Source organism: Ranitomeya variabilis, chromosome 2 (genome assembly GCF_051348905.1).
Source record: "Ranitomeya variabilis isolate aRanVar5 chromosome 2, aRanVar5.hap1, whole genome shotgun sequence".
Taxonomy (NCBI): domain Eukaryota; kingdom Metazoa; phylum Chordata; class Amphibia; order Anura; family Dendrobatidae; genus Ranitomeya; species Ranitomeya variabilis.
This window is the reverse complement of record NC_135233.1, coordinates 503,608,337-503,631,359: the sequence shown is the minus strand read 5'-3', so window position 1 is coordinate 503,631,359 and position 23,023 is coordinate 503,608,337. Positions and strand designations below refer to the sequence as shown.

Sequence of the window (23,023 nt, the reverse complement as noted above, 5' to 3'; positions counted from 1 at the left end):
AAATACGGATTCCACACAGACCAGCAGTGTGACTTGCGAGAAATACGCAGCGCTGTTAGTGAAAAGTCGGTAATTCAATTGCCGGCTTTTCATTTCTCCTGCACAAACCCGACAGGATATGAGACATGGTTTACATACAGTAAACCATCTCATATCCCCTTTTTTTTTGCATATTCCACACTACTAATGTTAGTAGTGTGTATGTGCAAAATTTCAGCGCTGTAGCTGCTGAAATAAAGGGTTAAATGGTGGAAAAAATTGGCGTGGGCTCCCGCGCAATTTTCTCCGCCAGAATGGTAAAGCCAGTGACTGAGGGCAGATATTAATAGCCAGGAGAGGGTCCATGGTTATTGGCCCCCCCCGTGGCTACAAACATCTGCCCCCAGCCACCCCAGAAAAGGCACATCTGGAAGATGCGCCTATTCTGGCACTTGGCCACTCTCTTCCCACTCCCTGTAGCGGTGGGATATGGGGTAATGAAGGGTTAATGCCACCTTGCTATTGGAAGGTGACATTAAGCCAGATTAATAATGGAGAAGCGTCAATTATGACACCTATCCATTATTAATCCAATTGTTGGAAAGGGTTAAAAAACACACACACACATGATTTAAAAGTAGTTTAATGAAATAAACACAGCGGTTGTTGTAATAATTTATTGTTCTCTCAATCCATCAGGAACACCCTCGCTTGGAAAAATAATAAACGCACAAGATACATACCTTCTGGTGAACCGTCTCGTCCCACGAAGTAATCCATCTGAAGGGGTTAACTAATATTACAGGCAGGAGCCCTGCTAATGCAGCTGTGCTCCGTGCCTGTAATCCCCGGCGAATGAATGAAATGTAGGTCATTGACCTACATTTCCTTCAGTCGCGGTGATGCGCCCCCTGGTGGATGTCCTCATATGACCTGGAGCGTGGGAAAAAGTTCCCAGGCTGCAGTTCATGAGAACATCCACCAGAGGGCGCCTCACCGCGACTCAATGTAAGTACAGATCCTGCTTTCCTTTCAGCACCCGGGGATTACAGGTACGAGCGAGTGGTTTATCGCAGCTCCTGCCTGTAATATTAGTTAACCCCTTCAGATGGATTACTTCGTGGGACGAGACGGTTCACCAGAAGGTATGTATCTTGTGCGTTCATTATTTTTCCAAGCGAGGGTGTTCCTGATGGATTGAGAGAACAATAAATTATTACAACAACCGCTGTGTTTATTTCATTAAACTACTTTTAAATCATGTGTGTGTGTGTTTTTTAACCCTTTCCAACAATTGGATTAATAATGGATAGGTGTCATAACTGACGCCTCTCCATTATTAATCTGGCTTAATGTCACCTTCCAATAGCAAGGTGGCATTAACCCTTCATTACCCCATAGCCCACCGCTACAGGGAGTGGGAAGAGAGTGGCCAAGTGCCAGAATAGGCGCATCTTCCAGATGTGCCTTTTCTGGGGTGGCTGGGGGCAGATGTTTGTAGCCAGGGGGGGCCAATAACCATGGACCCTCTCCTGGCTATTAATATCTGCCCTCAGTCACTGGCTTTACCATTCTGGCGGAGAAAATTGCGCGGGAGCCCACGCCAATTTTTTCCGCCATTTAACCCTTTATTTCAGCAGCTACAGCGCTGAAATTTTGCACATACACACTACTAACATTAGTAGTGTGGAATATGCAAAAAAAAGAGGATATGAGATGGTTTACTGTATGTAAACCATGTCTCATATCCTGTCGGGTTTGTGCAGGAGAAATGAAAAGCCGGCAATTGAATTACCGGCTGTTCACAGATATCGCACTGAATGAAATCTAAATACAGAATATATATATATGTGTTTCAATGACATATATATATATATATATATACTGTATATATGTTTTCCCGAACATTTGAGCACATAAATCCATTAGATGTCGGTTTTGCAAGCCTGCGCGAAAATCTCGCAGTATGGATGCCATACGGATTACATACGGAGGATGCCATGCGCAAAATACACTGACACACCCTGACTACGGAACAATATTTTGGGAACATTTCTCCGTATTACGGCCGTAGTACGGACGTATAATACGTGGCGTATTGTCTTACGCCAAGTGTGAGGCCGGCCTAACAGTTGTTTTTTTTGTGACACCAATTTCCAATATAAATTGTGGCAGAAATCCGACTCCTTCCCACCAATTCACAGTGATATGATGCAGATACTCACTCACTTCTGCCCGTGACTGCCCACCATAATGTTCACCCAAAATCTCCTGTAACGTAATTTTATATTTTGGTCAATGCTGATTTCAAATCTGCATGGGGACAATCCAGGCCATTGTGGATTTCCAGTTGAATTCAAGGAGAGGTTGCTTATGGATAATTTCAAATGGATTTTGGTCCGGAATACGTAGCAAAATCCATGTGAAAGAAATTCTGTCCGAGCCTGCGATTTATGATGAGGCTATTTGCATATTTAAATTCCCAGAGGAGCATTGCGTGGCCTATAAGTCTCCTGACGCTGGTTTAGCACTCTCTGCAAGGAGAATCATTCCCCCCATAGACACCCTGTCAGAGGCTTCTCACCCATCCAAACTTGATCTTGTGATCTGTACTGAGGAGGGGCTGCACCCTAAAACACATGTCTACGAATGGAGTTTCTGGTTAGGTTTCATATCCTAAGTCATGTGGTAAAGCACGTTAAACGGTTGATATTGTCTATTAAGACTGTTACATCAAATAGACAGTGCCAGAAATGAAGCTCACTTCCTTCTGAAGAGGCTATTTGCATACCTTAAATGCACTGTGATATTTGGAGGGGAATGCTGTTGCAAATTTTGGATTTAGTTCCAAAAGTTTCAAAAGACTCAGTTATGCTGCTGTGAATAATCTTTTTATACATTTTGCCTTTGTTGAGATGCAGCCTGCACAATGATGGTGTCAGTCCTGTAGGGTTATTGTCGGAATTGTGTAAGGGTATTATTTTATTGATTTGGCTAATATCATGACTTTTGGGGTTTGCTAATAAAGAAATTCTATAGCATAATTTTTAGAATGGCCCCATTCTAATGTATCAAGTATACAAATAAAGAATCACTGTGAAAAGACCGTAATCAACCAAAGACTAATATTTCATGAACACATTGTGATCTGTTCCGTTGTATAACAACACAATTTTCCAAAAGAAACCAACACATATTTTTGCAGAGAGGCAAATACTGTAATTCCCACACTCAACACATGAAAGGTACGACTTAAAGAAAAGACCCCAAACGAAAATACCTAAAGGGCATCCTGATGTTCATCCGCTCAGCGTATTTGCATAATGTATCCCACGGGCAGTGAACTTTTACAAACATAATGTCGTTGTTGGTTATGGAATTCTATAATAAGGAGAAAAATGAAAATGTTATTGGAATTTAATGGATTTACATTGTAATAGATCCAAAACAAATTCAGAAAAAAATAAATACAAATAATCGCAGTCACAGTACAGGATTTCAAATACTACTATTTTTTTCCCCCTTTTCTGCCATTTGACAAATTAGAGAATTTTCCACTGCGGATCCCTACAAGGTCTTCATTGTTTTATAGATTACAAATAACACTCCATAATAGAAAACGTGCACTACAACAAAACATCAATCCGAAGAATTTTTAGTGATATTCAAGAATCAAGATTTTAAAACGGATGAGACAATATTTTCTACTGAATCAGACAATAGTTTCAGCAGACTTCTTTAATAGCAGTTAATACTTAGTATAGTATAATTTATTCCAATTGTGCTGTAACATGAGAAAGTTGAAGGTCTGCACTCTTCCATTTTGAGGCAACATGTATCCTAGCAGCCAGCAGCATACAATGAACAACAGCGACATAGCTCGAGTCCTAGAGACCCTGGTGCAAAACTTAAACCTGGGCCCCCACCTGCATGTTGGTCAGATGTATGGACCATTGTAGCATTCTAGATCTTGTAAAGACATATGTGTTCCTCTCCCATGTAATAATGTCCCCCATCCTGTAATAATGTAATGCAGGGCCGGACTGGCCATCTGTCAATTCTGGCAAATGCCAGATGGGCCTGTGGCAACTGTGGGCCTCTCCTTTACTCCAGGGATGTCCTATTTGTTCTATTTAGATTCCTACTCTGCGCAGAGATTAACTCCAGTGGTGAACTGACCTCCGCTGACAGTATGGTAACAGTTCTGCTCAGGTGAGGTCTGCAGATTATATGCCCTTTCACAACCTAGCTACAGAGCCATGTAGGTTTGGATTTCTTTTTCCCTTTATAATAAAGACCTTCATTTAAAAACTGCATTTTGTGTTTATGTGTGTTATCTTTGTCTAATATTTAAGTTTCATCCAAGCAGAAATCCAGCTCAGATAGGTCCGTTTTTTTAAAAAATTATTCCATTGAAATTTTTATTGAAGAAAAAGTTTTCCATTAAAAATATTCACACATCATAAAAATTCACAACCCCCATGTGGGAATAGTAGTATGGACAGACATGTTTTGAACAATAGTTCTTAGTCCTTGTAAATAACCAAACACATAACAAAAAGAGGCATAACAGATGATGAATATTATCGATCAAATGATCCGAAAAAAATCAGACTATCTATGCCAAAAAAACATCACAGAAAAGAGGACTATAAGTCAGGATTAGTCGCTATCAAATGTAGAAAGAGAACTATGGGTCACAAGGACCCAAAAAACGACCCAAGAAATCCAAATAGCAATATGTGTAAAAGTATAAACTTTATTATTGCACAATATTTGTTAAAACATTACATATAGACAACAGGTGAGGAACAATACTGCGTGGTGTGCAGAGACACCACTAAAAGAGCATACTAAGGGCGCACAGAGCAAGGAACAAAACATACACCCATAGAAAAATGATAGTGGGCTATGGGTTGAGATGGCTATATCCCATGCTGCTGTGCTAATGTACTAACCCCAACATCCACATAACCAGACCTAAGGCCCGGGTACAAATAGTAATAGCAAGTGCACATTACCTCAAGTGGGACAGGCGGGTGAGATGTATCCGGGGTCCGTGCGCCCTCCCCGATGCACGTTTCGGTAATTAAACCTTCCTCAGGGGGAGTAGTGAGGGAGATCAAGTGTGTCGTTTTATATCTGCCTAAAACCGGAAGTGACTGGAGCGCAACCGGAAGTAAATCAATGTTGCTAAGGTAACCTATGAGCTGTTATGATCCTTAGTGGTTGAGGATCACAAATTACTCCAGCTAAGTAACAAACATAGGACAAGCTCTAGGGAGGTGGCAAAGTGGACTGACCGCAAATCTGAACCTATCCAAACACACTAGAAGTAGCCGGTGAACGTGCCTAAAAATCCTAGACGTCTCGAGCCAGCCTGAGGAACTAACTACCCCTAGAGAGAAAGAAAAGACCTCTCTTGCCTCCAGAGAAATAATCCCCAAAGATATAGAAGCCCCCAACAGATAATAACGGTGAGGTAAGAGGAGGGCACATACACAGGGGTGAAAGCAGATTCAGCAAATGAGGCCCACTAATACTAGATAGCAGAAAATAGAAAAGGGAATCTATGCGGTCAGTAAAAAACCCTTACAAAATATCCACTCTGAGATTTCAAGAACCCCCACACCAACCAACGGTGTGGGGGGAGAAACTCAGTCCCCTAGAGCAACCAGCAAGCAAGGAAATCACATTTTAGCGAGCTGGACTAAAAACATAAAGAACACTGATAATCAAAAAATGATCAAACAAAAACTTAGCTTGTCTTGGAGAGACTGGGAGCAAGGTAGACACAAGGAATCTGAAGAGCCCTGAATACATTGATAGCAGGCAAGGAACTGAGTCTCCAGGTGAGCTAAATAGGAAACCAACCAAGGATAACGAACCAGCTGATGCAGCCAACCTGCAGAAAGACAACACTACACAGTACCGCTTGTGACCACTAGAGGGAGCCCAAAAATAGAATTCACAACAATAAGCGTATCCCTCTGAAGTGCCATATGTATAAAAGCGGCTAAGTCCCGTCGCGCTAAACGCCCGCGAATGCGCTTAACACCGCCACGCACCGCGTCGGCACAGGGCCCTGTGTCACTCAGTGGTGAGCGTGTAGCAGCGCAGATGCAGTCCGAAGGCACGACAGGAAACAGAACCGCGCATGCGCAGAAGGCATGCTGATGTTGGAGGCACCATTTTGGAAGAGGGAAAAACGCAATCACAAGCTGAAGCAACAAAGATATAAGTAAGTGACATAGCAAATAAAAAACAGACATATACCAAACAGTTACGAACATGAGCGATATGTAGCGGACTCAGTGTCGAGAGAAGGGGGACATCAGATCCGGATTTCACAAATGAGGCCATACAAAACAAGCAATACACTCCATATCTATAAATGGCGCAGAGAACACAAGAAGTCCTAACCAAAATCTGATAGTAATTTACATATTAGCTAAAAACAGCTTGTTATCCTATGATGAATCAGGTTATTCAGCCATTTGTGTCCTCCACGCCGAGTAAGGGCTATTGATGTGTAACGCCCATGCATATTCCATACAGATGGCCATCGGTATAGTAGAAGATACAAGGTGTCCAAGACCAAAAAATGTCCATAAGTCCACATTAAAGTACCACGACACCAATAGGAGAAGAAACAACACAACTAGACCTAAAATATAAATATATATATAAATTAGTCACAAATGAGTAAACAACAATGAATAAAAATAAAAATAAAAACAAAAACCAAACTGAAGCGGTGTCCTGCACAGATGTACAGCAGGAGGAGATCACAGGAAGGATGAAAAATTAAAGTGCTCATTAAGACCCCGTGGATGGACTGTGCCAAGTGTCCAGATCCATCGAGACTCCAATTGAGACAGGCGCTGAGAAATGTTACCCCCCCCGAATACCCAGGTCGATGGTGTCAATGCCCTTTACACGGAGTCCCTTACACATATGATATATCTTGAAGTGCTTAGGTATTGTTTTCAGGAGGGCTGTATCCTCCTGTTCGCTGGCCGCCTCAATGCCACGCACGTGCTCCCTGACCCGCACCTTAAGTTGGCATGTTGTAAGGCCAACATAGATCAGGGAGCACGGACACGTGGCATAGTAAACAACATTCTTAGACTCACAGGTTATTGACTTTTCAATTTTAAATCTGTTATGACCAGAGGAGTCAACAAATGAGTCACTACACTCAATATTTCTACAGGCAACACAGCGTCCACAAGGCCTACAGCCACTCCTGACAGGGACATCATCAAGAAATGTTCGAGGGGGAACACTCTCATAATGGCTACGTATCAGCCGATCCCGCAGATTTTTTGCACGACGAAAAGTGATAGCAGGCTTTTTGGGAATGATTTTGGCAATGGTATTATCGGTCATCAAGATGGGCCAAGCTTTCGTGAGGGCAGCACGTACCCACTCAGATTGAGTGTTGAAGTTAGTAACAAACCTCATCACATTACCGTCATTCGTGTCCGTGCGGGTCCGATACAATAAAGAATCTCTATCTGACCACTTAGCCTGTCCCACTTGAGGTAATGTGCACTTGCTATTACTGTTTGTACCCGGGCCTTAGGTCTGGTTATGTGGATGTTGGGGTTAGTACTTCATTAGCACAGCAGCATGGGATATAGCCATCTCAACCCGTAGCCCACTATCATTTTTCTATGGGTGTATGTTTTGTTCCCGGCTCCGTGCGCCCTTAGTATGCTCTTTTAGTGGTGTCTCTGCACACCACGCAGTATTGTTCCTCACCTGTTGTCTATATGTAATGTTTTAACAAATATTGTGCAATAATAAAGTTTATACTTTTACACATATTGCTATTTGGATTTCTTGGGTCGTTTTTTGGGTCCTTGTGACCCATAGTTCTCTTAGTCCTTGTAAGCAGCTGTCAGCTGCTCGGCAGGAGCTGTGATTCATCCCTCAGTAAGATAAGGAGCAGGTCTGCATTGAATGGCCAGGCATTGTGGACGGGGGTGGGAGAATCATGTAATCTGGGTGAGAGAGACTGATGGGAGAGAGAGAGAGTAACTGCTTGTGATAGCAGATCACAGGGCAATCACCCACAAAATGGCACTGCCCGGTGATGCTACTCTTCATTCTGCCCCAGGCAGGGCCGGCGTTTGGCACAGGCAGACCAGGCAGACCCCTGGGCCCCCCCCCCTACAAGGGGGCCCCCTGCATCTGCAACCCCTGTATGCCCAGAGGGTGTACAGCAGTGCAGTGCATTGCATTGCTCTGTTGTTCTGGAATGCTTCTCCCAAACCCCCCTTGAGACCCCCTCAGTGCTGTGATTTACTCACTGTGGTCCTGGTGCTCTGTGCTGATTGCTGTAGGATCAGGTTTCACAGTCACATACAGCAGGGATCAGTATGGGCTCTGACCACAGTCACTGCTTGTAATCTGACAGGGCGACCTGCTGTCACTACTGTCTGGATGACACAAGACAGGAATATTGTCTGCTGAATCAGGGCATTTATTATATAGAAATAAATAAATTCCCATGTGAAATAATAAGGGTAAACTGTACACATATAGTACAGGTATGCATAGGAATCAGCGTTTTTGGTGCATTTTTTTTTGCAGCCAAAACCAGCTCTCTTGGCAGTAAAAACAATGCTTTCAAAGCACCCATTTTTTAGGGTATGTGCAGAGGATCCGGAAATGGCAGCCCTTTGGATGCAGCGGTCTTCATGCTGCGTCCAAAGTGCTGCCATGTTTTGAACACAGGTGATTCCGCGTGTGTTCATTGATCTGTGCGGAATCACTGCGTCCTATACATTGCAGGGGTGAGAATTCTCTTGTGGACACTCGTGTCTACGCCATATAAATTGGCATGCTGCAGCCTGGACAGATGCACCGCATGTCCGTCTCCGCAGGTGAGGTGCGGGTGTCAGTGCACGCATAGTAGAGATGGAATTTCTTGAAATCCCATCCACTATACTGTAACATGTGGCTGCTGCGGGTTGGACGCTGCACAAGTACACAGCAGCTGCCCAACAGCGTTTTCTGATTGTGGACACACACCCTTAGAGCTTTTGCTGTTTGTTTTTTATGCATTTTGTCTACAGTACATGTTTAATAAGGTTAGTTTTATTTACCAAAACCGCAGTGAAAAACAACGTTGCAACATTTGCAGCATTTTTTAAACTTTTTCATTGCTTTCTACAGGTGAAAAAAATTGCTGAAAGAAGTGACATGCTGCAGATTTAAAATTCAGTTGTGAAATTCAGTCAGGGGAAAATAAAAGGGTGTGCAGGAGATTTCTGAAAATCTCAGATTTTGCTTGTGCTGTAAAATGCTGTAAACTTCTTATTTGCAGAAAATAAAGCTGCAAAAATTCTGCATATGAACATGGCGAAAAGCTGCTTTACAAACTGCCAGCAAAACAGGAGATTTCCGAAATCTCCTGCATGCGCTTGTTTGTTTTCTGACTGGATTTCAGAACTGTAGCGCTTTTTAAATTTGTAGCGTGTCACTTGTTTCAGTGTGTTTCACCCGCAGAAAGCAATGAAAGAATAAAAAAGCTGCAGATATTGCAATGGCATTTTTCATTGCAATTTTTTAAGTGGTTTTGGTGAATTAAATTATTAGGTCTCGTTCACATGTTCACTGTTCAGTATTTCACATCAATATTTGTAATGCAGAAACAGCAGTGGAACAATGAGGCTATGTGCACACTTTGCGGAATCTGCCGTGGATTTTTCCACGCAGATTCCTAAAAATCTGCAGGTAAGATGCCCTGCATTTTACTTGCAGATTTACGGCAGAATTTTGGCATTTTTTGTGCGGTTTTCAACAGCGTTTTTACCCCTGCGGATTCCTATTATGGAGCAGGTGTAAAACGCTGCGGAATCTGCACAAAGAATTGACATGCTGCAGAAAATACAACGTAGCGTTTCTGCGCGGTATTTTCTGCAGCATGTGTATGGCGGATTTTGTTTTCCATAGGTTTACATAGTGCTGTACAACGCATGGAAAACTGCTGCAGATCCACAGCAAAATCTGCAGCGTGTGCACATACCCTGAGAAACACGTCACCACTTCTGTATTTCTCACCCTCCTGGTTTTGGCTTACACATACTGATGTGAAGTACTGACCAAATACTGATCGTACGAATGTGGTCTTAAACATACTGTAGACAAAGCAACCATCCTCACTCCAAAAAAAAGCTGAAAAAAGTGTGAAGAACACCACAAAACAAGCTGAAAAACAGGTGTTTTGAACGCAACATTTTTACTGCTAATAGAAAAGGTTTTGGCTACTGAAAAAAATGCTGCATGTGAACATAGACATAGGGTTTCAGAGTAAGACTATCTGTGGTGTTACATAGGACTGCAGGTGACATATACTACATTATCTGTACTCAGAGAGTTATCACTGTATTATCTGTGGTGTTAAAAAAAAATTAAGAGGGGGTTGGGGGCAACTCTTTGTCTTGGGGCTTGGGCCCCCAATCTTTTCTGACCCTAGCAACGCCCCTGCATACAGCTAACAGTGGCAGACCTGTTGGCCGATATAAGGTCCCTAAATATGGGGCCACAGTGTGAGCACTGGCTCCAGACCCCTCCACCAACTGTATCCGCATCCTGCTCATGTAATGTAACTTAAGTGTTTGTGTGATTTTACAATGTTAGTATTTGGGGCCCCACTTTAAATTTTTGCCTTGGGCCCCACTTTGTCTAAAACCGGCCCTGGCCCCAGGGATACTAGACCACCCAAAAGGGGAGGGAAATGGTGATGTCAGCAGTTACTGCCCCAATTTTGCAGCTAACAGTAAAGCTGGTAAGTCTCACTATTGCTGCTTGAGGTCTAAAATGGAAAATGCTCCCCCTAGTGGTAAATATATATTCACACCTCCACCAGACGGACTCCAAAAACCAAGAACATTATTCCCACTGCCTCTTCATTTGTAAGAGAATGCCTAATTTGATTTCCTTGGCTTATCTATGGGCTCATCACACTTCCCACCCCCTAACAAATGTCCTGCTGTAGTATTCTTTAAATGTTGTGCTTGTCTGTTATTAATCTATTTGTAATCTTGTCTGAAGAAGGAGCCACTGTGCTCTGAAAGCTTGCAAACATATTATTTTCTGGTTAGCCAATAAAGGTATCACTCCTAGAATACTTCTGTCATCATTGGGCAGGAAAGTATTCACATCGATTTTTCTGGCTAACATGGTACCACAATATAATTTGTTACTGTACATTCAGAAAATATAAAATATTTTTCATATAGATATGTTTGCAAACAGTGCAAACATTGCATTAATACATTTTAATAACTATTTTAAGCTTAGTTTCACAAATTAACAAACTACAAGAAAACTGGTGGCACCTTCCCTTTAACCCCTTTCTGACCTCGGACGGGATAGTATGTCCTAGGTCAGAACCCCCGCTTTGATGCGGCTCCGGTGGTGAGAACGCATCAAAGAGTTTTGTACAGCTGACATGTGCCCGCAATAGCAGCGGGTGGAATCGCGATAACTCCTATGTAGCAGAGGTGATCAGTCTATGGCCGGCATCAAAATCAGCGTATGTAAATACGGTCCGTTTTTTACGGCCGTAATAAGCAGAAAAGTCCCCAAAATAGTGATCCGTATGTCATCCGTAGGCAGGGTGTGTCAGCGTATTTTGCGCATGGCATCCTCCGAATGTAATCCGTATGGCATCCGTACTGCGATATTTTCTCGCAGGCTTGCAAAACCAACATCGAATGGATTTATGGGCTCAAATGTTATTTAAAACATATATACAGTATCTATATATATCATTGAGACACACATATACAGTATATATATATACTGTATTTATATTTAATTCAGCGCGAGATATGTGAAAAGCAGGTAATTCAATTGCCGGCTTTTCATTTCTCCTTCCCAAACCCGACAGTATATGAGACATGGTTTACATACAGTAAACCATCTCATATCCTTTTTTTTTTTTTGCATATTCCACACTACTAATGTTAGTAGTGTGTATGTGCAAAATTTGGGCGCTGTAGCTGCTAAAATAAAGAGTTAAATCGCGGAAAAAAATGGCGTGGGCTCCCGCGCAATTTTCTCCGCCAGAGTGGTAAAGCCAGTGACTGAGGGCAGATATTAATAGTCTAGAGAGGGTCCATGGTTATTGGCCCCCCTGGCTAAAAACATCTGCCCCCAGCCACCCCAGAAATGGCACATCTGGAAGATGCGCCTATTCTGGCACTTGGCCACTCTCTTCCCACTCCTGTGTAGCGGTGGGATATGGGGTAATGAAGGGTTAATGTCACCTTGCTATTGTAAGGTGACATTAAGCCAGATTAATAATGGAGAGGCGTCAATTATGACACCTATCCATTATTACTACAATAGTATGAAATGGTTAAGAAAACACACACACATTATTACAAAGTATTTTAATAAAATAAAGACACATGTTGTTGTAATATTTTATTAGACTGGTAATCCACCTGAAGACCCTCGTTCTGTAACAAAGGAAAAATAAAAAAGCAACAATATTCCATACCTTCCGTCGTTATGTCCCACGAAGTAAATCCATCTGAAGGGGTTAAATCATTTTACAGCCAGGAGCTGTGCTAATGCACTCGCTCGTGCCTGTAAAACCCCGGGTACTGAATGGAAATCAGGGTGATCTGTAGTTACCTTGAGTCGCGGTGATGTGCCCTCTGCTGGATGTCCTCATATGAACTCGAGCGTGGGAACTTTTCCAAGGCTCCAGTTCATGAGGACATCCAGCAGAGGGCGCACCACCGCAACTCAAGGTAATGTAGGTCAATGACCTACATTTCATTCATTCGCCGGGGATTACAGGCACGGAGCACAGCTGCATTTGCAGGGCTCCTGCTTGTAATATTAGTTAACCCCAGGACAATCCCCTGCTTTTCTTCTTTTTTTACAGCTTATTAAGATTCCTCAGTGCCAGCATATAGTAACATCCTTTTTAAAAGCTAATTGCTAAATAATATTCCTCGCCTATTGCTTAAATACATAATATTTATCTAGCAGTTGTGCGACTGGCGCAAAACCTGCTGAGCTACGGAAACGTCACTATTTACTAGTAATTTCTCGGAGTCTTCTGCTGGTGTGTCTCATAAAGGCGATATAAAAAATAAAAAAATAAATTGTTTTGGTTAAATTAATAGCGTGTTTTTATCTATCAGTTGTGCGACTGGCGCAAACTGTGCATAGATACGCAAACGTCACCATTCATTAGTTGCAGTGGCAAGGCTTAATGAGCAGCAGTGAGCAGTGTTTCAATTCCAGCTTCTCAATGCCTGTCAGAGTAACACTCAGCCCCCATATAACAAATGCCGAGTGGGTGGGGATCGCTGATATTTGTGAGGTTCTTAAAAACTTTGAGTACTGCACCAAGATGGTGAGCGATGATGACGCTATTATCAGCATAACCATCCCACTGTTCTGTCTATTAAAATGTTTGCTGCAGAATCACAAAGATGAAGCTTTAAATGCTGATCAGGTGGCTATGGAGAAAGATTTTACAGCGGCTTATACCACACAGCCCAGCCTCACACAATATTCTCAGGCCACATTGGGTGATGATAAGGAACAGGAGGAGGATGAGGAGGAAGAGAAGTTTTTGCTCTGCACTACGGAGGGGACTCCTAATCTCAGTTTTATGCCTATCCAGCAAAGATGATCTGAAGAGGAAGAGGAGGTGATGCATGGTGAGGAGGTGGTGAGGATACAGAATGTTTGACTCTTCGTAGTCTGCCACACAAAGCACAGTTCAGGTTCAAATAACTTCATTGAGTTCATATTTATATTAGCACTTATTTCAGCACCTACCCGAGCAGTGATTTAAGAAAACCAAAATCATGATTAGAAGTGTGACTTACACGGACAACCACACTCTGTTTTACCGGTAAAGAACAGACAAAGCCGGGTTTGATTTTATGCATCCGATTCATTCTGTTTATTCATTTTATTGTTTGTCCTGATGAAGAGGTTGGATACTTTGACATGCGTTCACGAATAAACCACTTAGTTTTAGATAGACATCCTGTATTCTTTTACAGCAGTGCCGAACAACTCATTTGCTTTTTCCTTCATCAATGGTAGAATAAATCAATGATGTCATCAGGACAGCGATGAAGGCTTGGCAAAATGCATAGCTGTATAGGGCACCAACAATGCTATGGATTTACATTTCTTTGTATAACCTATTGGATGTGATCTTCAAGCTGCAAATATTTTTTATGGGATGGAGTATTTAGTGCATTGAATGAACAGCACTTCATGCTGACCTTCAGACCAAGAGCACATATTGTGGTGAAGCACATACTGAATTCCTTGGCTTGGGCACTGTGGGGCAACATGAAACATGTGGTGCCCAATGCAACATTTCTAAAAGAGCCCCCAACTATCATACTGTAGGTCTTCTCATATGAGAGGAAGAAGCCTTTTGGGCTTCCCTAGACTCCAGGGTGCAGATGTGGCTGCAACCTCTGCACCCACTGTAGTCACACCTCTACTTTCCCACCAAGAGACCTTGTTTGTTATTGGGTTGGGTTATGACAAGGACAAGAATGATGCCCAATAACGTGCCTCAGTAAGGCTAGGTTCACAATTGCGTATATGTGCGTAGCGTATCATCCGCAACTGCAAACGCATGCAAAAACACATGCAAATGCATTATAATGCAGATTTTTTTATCCGCATCAGCTTACGCATGACGGCAAAAAAACCTGCATGTGCATGCATATGTATGCATTTTTTGACTGCGTTTGCATTTTTTATGTGCATGCGTTCGATATTTCCAGGAGGGCATGTCTCAATGGGCGTGTTTCAATCGGTTCCTGGACATGCGCAGTCTGAAGTACGCAATTGCATTGAACGCATGTATACGCAAGGACACAGTAATGTGTTTTTTAATGCAATCATCCGCAAGTGCATGCCTGCGCATATTTGCCAAATTTTTGACGCTTCCAAAAATGCAACATGTTGCATTCTCCGGACCCCGCCGCACATCGAGAAACGACACATGCGTACGCATCCTTAGGCGAATGCATGCAAACACATATCCCTGCGTACATCATGTTAAATATATGTATGTAATACCCATGCGGATGTATGCAGATGAAACCCTGCGTATACAGACGCAAATGTGAAACCAGCCTAAGAGATCTGGTGCAAAAAAAAGAAGAGAAATAAACTCTTTCAAGAATGTGGAATACAGTATATAAATATGCAAAACTGATATTGATGCAAGTTTATATTCATCTGGAGTGTTTCTAGCAAGTTTGGTAAGAAATGCAGTGGCGATGACTCTGCCCCAGCCTGGTTTTCAATGCCCAATGATCGGACTGACAGTGAAATGTGAATACAAATGCAGTTACAGCCGCTGTCATAAAATTATTTAACTGCATCCACAAACAGGATAAAAAAATGTAGGAAATGTATTAGTTAAAATGTAACAACAAACACAACACATTTCAGCTCTCAGGATTGGGACGGCATCAATCCTGGGACCTGAAACGCATTGTGATGTTTCATTTTAGCAAATACATTTTCTGAATTTTGTATTCTGTGATTTTTCTATTGAAGATATTTAAAATATTTCAGTTGTAACAAAGATTGCCTACCTATACATTGCTATGAACGGTATTTATGATGTTCTGAGTGGTTAGACTAGCTGCTTCTGGAACTGCCGGTGGGCTAACAGTTCTCTTTTACCCTTAACTGTTACCATATCAGTTAAAGAGAATGTGATTTAATTGCCCCCTACTTCTATCCATGACCAAGTCACCCTAAGGGACTAAACTGAATGAATTTCTAATAACATATTGAACTTAAATTGAATTTATATTAATATATGAACGTCTGAGAATGCAAATCCTCATGGAAACACCAACAGTAACAAACATCTATTAAAAAGATAAGAAAAAACAAACACGCAGAAACTAAATTGCCCTGCAGTGATGTGAGTTGATGCAAAGTGCTTCTTGATGTTTCACACTATACACATAAAACATCCGTCACCACGGATGGGGGATTCTCAGTCAGCCAAAATTGATTTCATGTTAAAGGCTAAAAGCAGGCACACAGTCGTCCCATTAATATTTTAATTTAAGGTATGCTATTACAAACAAATATCGGCACAAAAAATAACTGCAAGGAGGGACCGTTAGAATCCCATTACAAATTTATCTTGCTTAGATTATTCCACTTCATGTATTGGAGGCACTTACTTCCTTTTCCAGCATTAAGCCCTCAGCTCTGAGGTTCTTCTCGAAGGTGCTACGTTTCTCGATCTGTGGACTGGATTTCTTATATACCAAAATGTAGTCAATGCGTTTTATTCCATCTTTAAAGTGTAAGCCAAGGGACACCACTGATGTCATTTCGTTCTGGATGTTACAAAAAAGAAAGTGATTAATAAGATGAAACAATGGGATTTACTCTAAAGAGCAATGGCTGATGACCTTAGATTGACAAGTAGACATACCTCTAGCCATGCATTATACATATACATTATATTTGTATGTTACAAGCTTCAAGGGCAATAATCCTTAAAATTATGGTACTAATTCATGTGTCGAGGCTTTGCATCCATGGAGGGGCTCACTCACAATTTTACCTAAGGACACAGCCAAGAATAAAGAGTTTCATCTAAACTTTCTCCAACCTGACTTCTCCCAACCATCCAGTAGTGATTTGGTAACAAACAAAGCTTTTTCAAGCATAATGGAAACCCTGTCACAAGGTAAAAGTGATAACTAAATTGCTCGTGAACAATACATTGAAATTTGTGGTCCGTGGGCAGAAAATTCCTCATGTCTCAATCCCATAGAGAATGTGGAGACATGGGGGGTCAATGGGCACCCAGGTCCATTAGCTGCCGAAAGCCCATTCTCCCTTTAATGTGGGCATAATGCTTCCACGGTTGCTACCCCACCTGTGGCAAGCACACAGAGAGGAAGTAATGACAAGTGTAGGAAGATGACAGTCCATTCAGTCCATACAAGGCCAGTTGATCTGAGGATCATAACCTGGCTTCATCTTCCAGGGTCGGTTACTCCACCTGTTGCATGCACACAGAGATGAGTTAACGACAAGCATAGGAAGATGACAGTCCATTGAGGTACAAAGCCAGTTAACCCGAGAGTCACAACCTGTCTTCTCAGACATATCCATGATTCAGCATTGGTTCATGGAACAGATTTGTATTCTTCCAACTGGGGCTGAAAATCCCTAGGTTGTTTCCTGTAGAATGATAGATACGCGTCCCTTGTGATGGAGCCATGATGTAAAATTTCTGTTGCCCTGTCTCTGGTCCTTTTTTGATGTAAGGATGTCTTGGCAGAATCTCTGTCTATTTCTCTCAGTCTCTCTGTCTCTGAGTCTCTTTATACAGAGGCAAGTAACCTATTTTTAGACTTAGCAAGTGTCCATCAGTCCAGCTTCACAGATAAGGGGAATAATGGTGATGAGATCAACTAGCATTACTTGATTATATAATCTACAATAAAAAAGGAGCAAAACAATAAGATGATGGGCCGGCACCACTTTGCAGCAAAGTCTGATAATCACATATGTGGCACACATGCGTCAACTATACCATAGATTACCGGGTGCTTATCCAAGAAAAAACATCGTAAAGAGTATGCAAAAAATAGAAAAAATGGATAGTACTCACCGATACTTAAAAATCTTGCTTTATTCCAACGTTTAAAACATCATGGCCAGGAGAACAGATGCAGGAGTGTGTGAGCCAGTGCTGATGACGGCCATTTCATGCTCAACAGCGCTTCTAGGGGTCAATGAGCGTGAAACAGCTGTCGTCAGCACTGGCTCACACACTCATTCATCTGTTCTCCTGGCCATGATGTTTTAAAGCTTGAAATAAAGCAAGATTTTTAAGGATCGGTGAGTGCTATCCGTTTTTTCTATTTTTTGCATACTCTTTATGATGTTTTATCTTGGATAAGCACCCTGTATCCTATGGTATAGTTGACACATGTGTGCCACATATATGATTATCAGACTTTGCTGCAAAGTGGTGTCGTCACTTTTTTTCTCTCCTTTCTGATTATATAATCTATTTGCATAGTTTTTCGCTCCCTCTGCTTCGAAGTCAACAAACTGGCTCCATAACACAATGCATAATTAGAATATCAGCAAATATTACTAGTGAGCAAGGATAAGCGCACAATACAAGTCAATATTAACAGCTTACACAAACAAAAGTCTGTTTTTATTAACCAACCAGAAATCAACACTTAAATTCAAAAGCCTTCAAAAATTCAAAATTGGCTTTTTTTTTACTATGTTTTCTAGTGCATTGTATAGTAAAATAAATAGTGTAATCAGTCAAAACTACAACATGTCCCTTAAAAATCAAGCTTTAAAATAGATCTCTTGAAGCAAAAATAAAAAAGTTATAAGACTTGGAAAAAGGAGAGGAAAAAATGAAGTAGGAAAAATTGGCTGTTGCAGGGAAGAGTTAACAGAAACCCCATCTCATTGTATGAGCAAGGCACCAAAATTATGATTGTTACCTACAAATCATTCCCTTATTGAACAGACTTACTTTTTTAGCTTCATTTCACTTTATGTCCATTCTTTGGGCTAATGAGTGTTGAAAATTTCCGAATTCATACTGACTAATTAATTCCATGAACTGAACCTTCATGGTTAGTATAATATCGCGTTTCCTTGACCTGTTTTACAATTCTATGGTCTTGTTACGCGCTTAAATAAACCATTGCTGAAAATGTATTCCCTTCCACTGTTCAGCTCCTGATTGGCTATTTCATCACCTTTAGAAATGTCTGCTTGTTAAAGGAAAGCAGCGGTAAGCAGACAGCAGCGATTAGACACCTAGGTGAAAGCAGAACCACAGCTTAGCGAGCTTAGCGCACGCTAACTGACGGCTACAGTTACACGGCTAAAAGCTTCTATTAATTATCTAGTCGTGCACTCATCTCTCTTCTGGTGTAAGATTTTCTGACATCTAGAGCAGAATTAATAATGACAAGGGAGGGGGGATCACAGGAAATTTGCTAAGGTGCCCGGAATTCAACAGATTATAGATGCTGGAGAACTTGTAAATGGAGATTTTGTTGAGTTCCTGCGATTTGCACAAAAATGAACAACAGTCTACGATTATGTCCTCTTGAGCCTTAGAGGAGAAGATTAGAAATATCGTAATCTTGTAATGTAGTACACAAATTTTTCCATAACGTAGATACAGGGCCAACATAATATAAAATTATAATACATTACTTTGTCACAATTTCTTCACTTAGCTCTCTCAGGCAGCTGGGGTGAAGGGGTTGGAAGATAACAGTAATCATTCAATTAGACCAAGAGTCCAATGCCACTTCCCTTTAGCCTTCATTTAGATGTCTGCTTTTCACATATGTTTTCTATCTATGATTTTCACGGATAGAACACATACCCATTATGGTCTATGGGGCTATTCACTCAACAGTGTTTATTTGCAGACCCTGTATCCCAAAAACAAAATCATAGAGACATGTCCATTTTTGATCATGGATGAGTCCAAAATTAAAATTACCCATCCAAACTTTATGAGTCCGTGAAAATCATGAACAGTTCTCTGATGGCCTCCATGTACAATCTTTATGTTGTCTGTGATTAACATCGCAGTGACTATAAGTTTTGCTTTTTTTTTCATATTTGAAAATCACTGATGAAACACTCATGGTAAAAACTGACCAAACACCAATGAAGCCCCACCTGTTTTTTGAGTTCCTATGAGGACTTAATGACTGTAATGGAAAATATATGGCTTAGAGCCTTTGTACCATAGAGGTAACTTATCAGGTCGCAAAACACTATTTATTTGCAGATATAGGGTTAATGAAAATTAACCCATATTCTCCCTTTAGCAGCTCACTTTCAATGATTGGAGCAGTGCATGGAGTAGTTACAGTCGCCTCTCCCTATACAGTGAGAGTGGCTGCTCGCCAGCACTTTGATTGACAGCCTGCTTCCCTGGCCACCAACAAGACCTTCTGTCCACTGCAGGTTTGGGTTTAGGGTGTCTGCTTTTTCTTTTTCTTAAATTTCATAATAGCCAACAATTTTTGTCATTGTTTTCATGTCCTGAGCAGTTGTATAGCGACACTATATCTAAGCAATAAGACCATTTTTCAGTATAATATCTGTAATCTGATCCATACAACTGCAGGCCTATAAACCAGAGCAGTTAATTTCATATTCACTAGGAGAATATCTAGAGAATTTTATGAGCACTGGTGCTATAAATAAGCAATAACCTACAACATTCATCTGAATAATAATAAAGCATCTCTAGATGAACTTTAATTTTTCTCCATATCATTATCCGTGCACAGCATTGTGATTATAAGAATTCAGATAGGCCTGGATCGGTGGTGGAAAAAGACTTTGGACCCAAAACAAGCCCTGCTGTATTTGTTGTATAAATTAATTGAGAAGTATGGGACTGCAAGTACATACAGTAAGTGTTGGAATTCCTTTAAAATTCTCACACATACGGCAGTCTTTCCATGGGCACCACATCATACAGATGTTGACCACATTTGGATTGTATGGGTATTATAATAGCATAGAGATGTGTGTAGATCATCGTGGAGGTTTTCTAGATCTTTAGTATATGAATATATTAAAAGAAAATAAATGTATATTTTGTAGGTGTCTATTAGTGATTAGCGAGTATACTCGTTGCCCGGGTTTTCCTGAGCACGCTCGGGTGATCTCTGAGTATTTGTGACTGCTCAGAGATTTAGTTTTCGTTGCCTCAGCTGCATGATTTACAGCTGATAGACAGATTGAATACATGTGGGGATTCCCTAGCAACCAGGCAACCCCCATATGTACTCAGGCTGGCTAGCAGCTGTAAATCATGCAGCTGCGTCAACAAAAACTAAATCTCCGAACACTAACAAATGCTCGGGAAAACCCGAGCAACGAGTGCACTCGCTCATCACTAGTATCTATGTCTACTTTAAAGGGGTTGTTCAGAAATTAAAAAAAACATGATAACCTGCTGCCACCATTAGAGAAGCTCATGAGCCTACAATATACTGTCCTGCACAAAACTCTATATTAACACGAAGTTCTTCAAGGCCGCGCTAACTTTTTAACCACTTTTTTAAAAAATGGTAAACATGTATTGCTACAGCCCTGTACTTATGTATACACTCTTTGAGAGGTAATTAAACTTTTGGAGGTTTATATTCACCAGGTCCAGAAAATGTTTCTGAAAAAAAATGATTTTCTGCAAATAAATTTGTTGTGAATTACAGATAGTCCAATTGTTCTGAAATGAGGTGGTCGACACTCTGCCATGTTTTATGTGTTAAACGGGCCTGAGTACTTTGGAAGTCAGATGTGAGAGACACAGACACACTTCAGGGTCAGGATAATCAGCGGTACTTATGTAGCTCTACATTGACAAGTAACAACTTTGTCCATTCACTGCAGTCATTATGTAGGACTGGTCTTCCCTGGATGATCTGAGCAGCAATTCCTAATGCTTGGCAGATGTTCAGCAGAAGGAAAAACAAAACCAATGAGAGAAAGTTCAGCAACAGGAAACACAAGACTGGAAAAGGACAGAGTTCAGCAACAGGAAACACAAGACTGGAAAAGGACAGAGTTCAGCAGCAGGAAACACAAGACTAGACAAGGACAGAGTTCAGCAGCAGGAAACATGAAAACGATGAGAGAGAGTTCAGCAGCAGGAATGACAAAACTCGAAAAGGAAAGAGAGTTCAGCAGCAGGAAACACGAGAGTGGAAAAAAAAGAAAGAGTTCAGCCTCAGGAATCATGAGAGAGAGGAAAGAGAGAGTTCAGCAGCAGCAAACACAAGTCCAGGGAAAGAGAGTTCATCAGTAGGAAACATGAGATCTAGTGATGAGCGAGTATACTCGTTACTAGTGTTGTGCGATACCTTCCGATATGCAAAGGTATCGGTATCGGATTGGATCGGCCGATATCCAAAAAATATCGGATATCGCCGATACCGATACCCGATACCAATGCATATCAATGGGACACAAAATATCGGAATGGTTCCCAGGGTCTGAAGGAGAGGAAACTCTCCTTCAGGCCCTGGGATCCATATTCATGTATAAAATAAAGAATAAAAATAAAAAATATTGATATACTCACCCCTCGGACGGCCCCGGCTCTCACCGGTCCAAGCGTCTGCCTCCGTTCCTAAGAATGCAGAGTGAAGGACCTTCGATGATGTCGCGGCTTGTGATTGCTCGCGTGACCGCTCATGTGACCACTCATGCGACCAATCACAAGCCGCGACGTCATCGAAGGTCCTTCACTCCCTGCATTCTTAGGAACGGAGGCACCGCTAAGAGCCAGGGTCCGCCGGAGGGGTGAGTATATCAATATTTTTTATTTTTATTATTTATTTTTTACATGAATATGGATCCCAGGGCCTGAAGGAGAGTCTCCTCTCCTCCAGACCCTGGGAACCATACGCACCGCACACTTCCGATTCCGATTTCCGATATCGCTAAAATATCGGAACTCGGTATCGGAATTCCGATACAGCAAATATCGGCCGATACCCAATATTTGCAGTATCGGAATGCTCAACACTACTCGTTACTTGAGAGTTCCCGAGCACGCTCGGGTGTCCTCCGAGTATTTTTTAGTGCTCGGAGATTTAGTTTACATCACCGCAGCTGAATGATTTACATCTGTTAGCCAGCTTGATTACATGTGGGGATTTCCAAGCAAGTAGGAAACCCCCACATGTGCTTATGCTGGCTAGCAACTGTAAATCATTCAGCTGCGTCAACAAAAATGAAATCTCCGAGCACATACAAATACTCGGAGACCCCCGGAGCGTGCTCGGGAAATCTCGAGCAACGAATATACTTGCTCATCACTAATGAGATCCCATACTCTTCAAAGGTAATTTGGGGAAGCTCTTGAAGTCCTTGCCTCACTGATACAATATTACAGAATGTAAAATGGTGAGAGACGATTTTGAGCAAATTGTATGAATCAAATTTCACATTACTCAAATTC

The 23,023-nt window shown here is 41.5% G+C and overlaps 1 protein-coding gene across 4 annotated transcripts in view; it reads right to left on the bottom strand.

Annotated features, from left to right (window-relative positions):
- Positions 1 to 23,023, bottom strand: part of ANO3 (anoctamin 3) — a 704,489-nt gene that overhangs the window by 260,343 nt on the left and 421,123 nt on the right. For all 4 annotated transcript variants that reach the window (XM_077288029.1, XM_077288030.1, XM_077288031.1 and 1 more), the window contains exons 5-6: positions 16,206 to 16,364; positions 3,260 to 3,360 (exon numbers count right to left, since the gene is read on the bottom strand). In XM_077288029.1, coding sequence (XP_077144144.1) covers positions 3,260 to 3,360; positions 16,206 to 16,364 — 260 coding nt within the window. The remainder of the gene's footprint in view (positions 1 to 3,259; positions 3,361 to 16,205; positions 16,365 to 23,023) is intronic.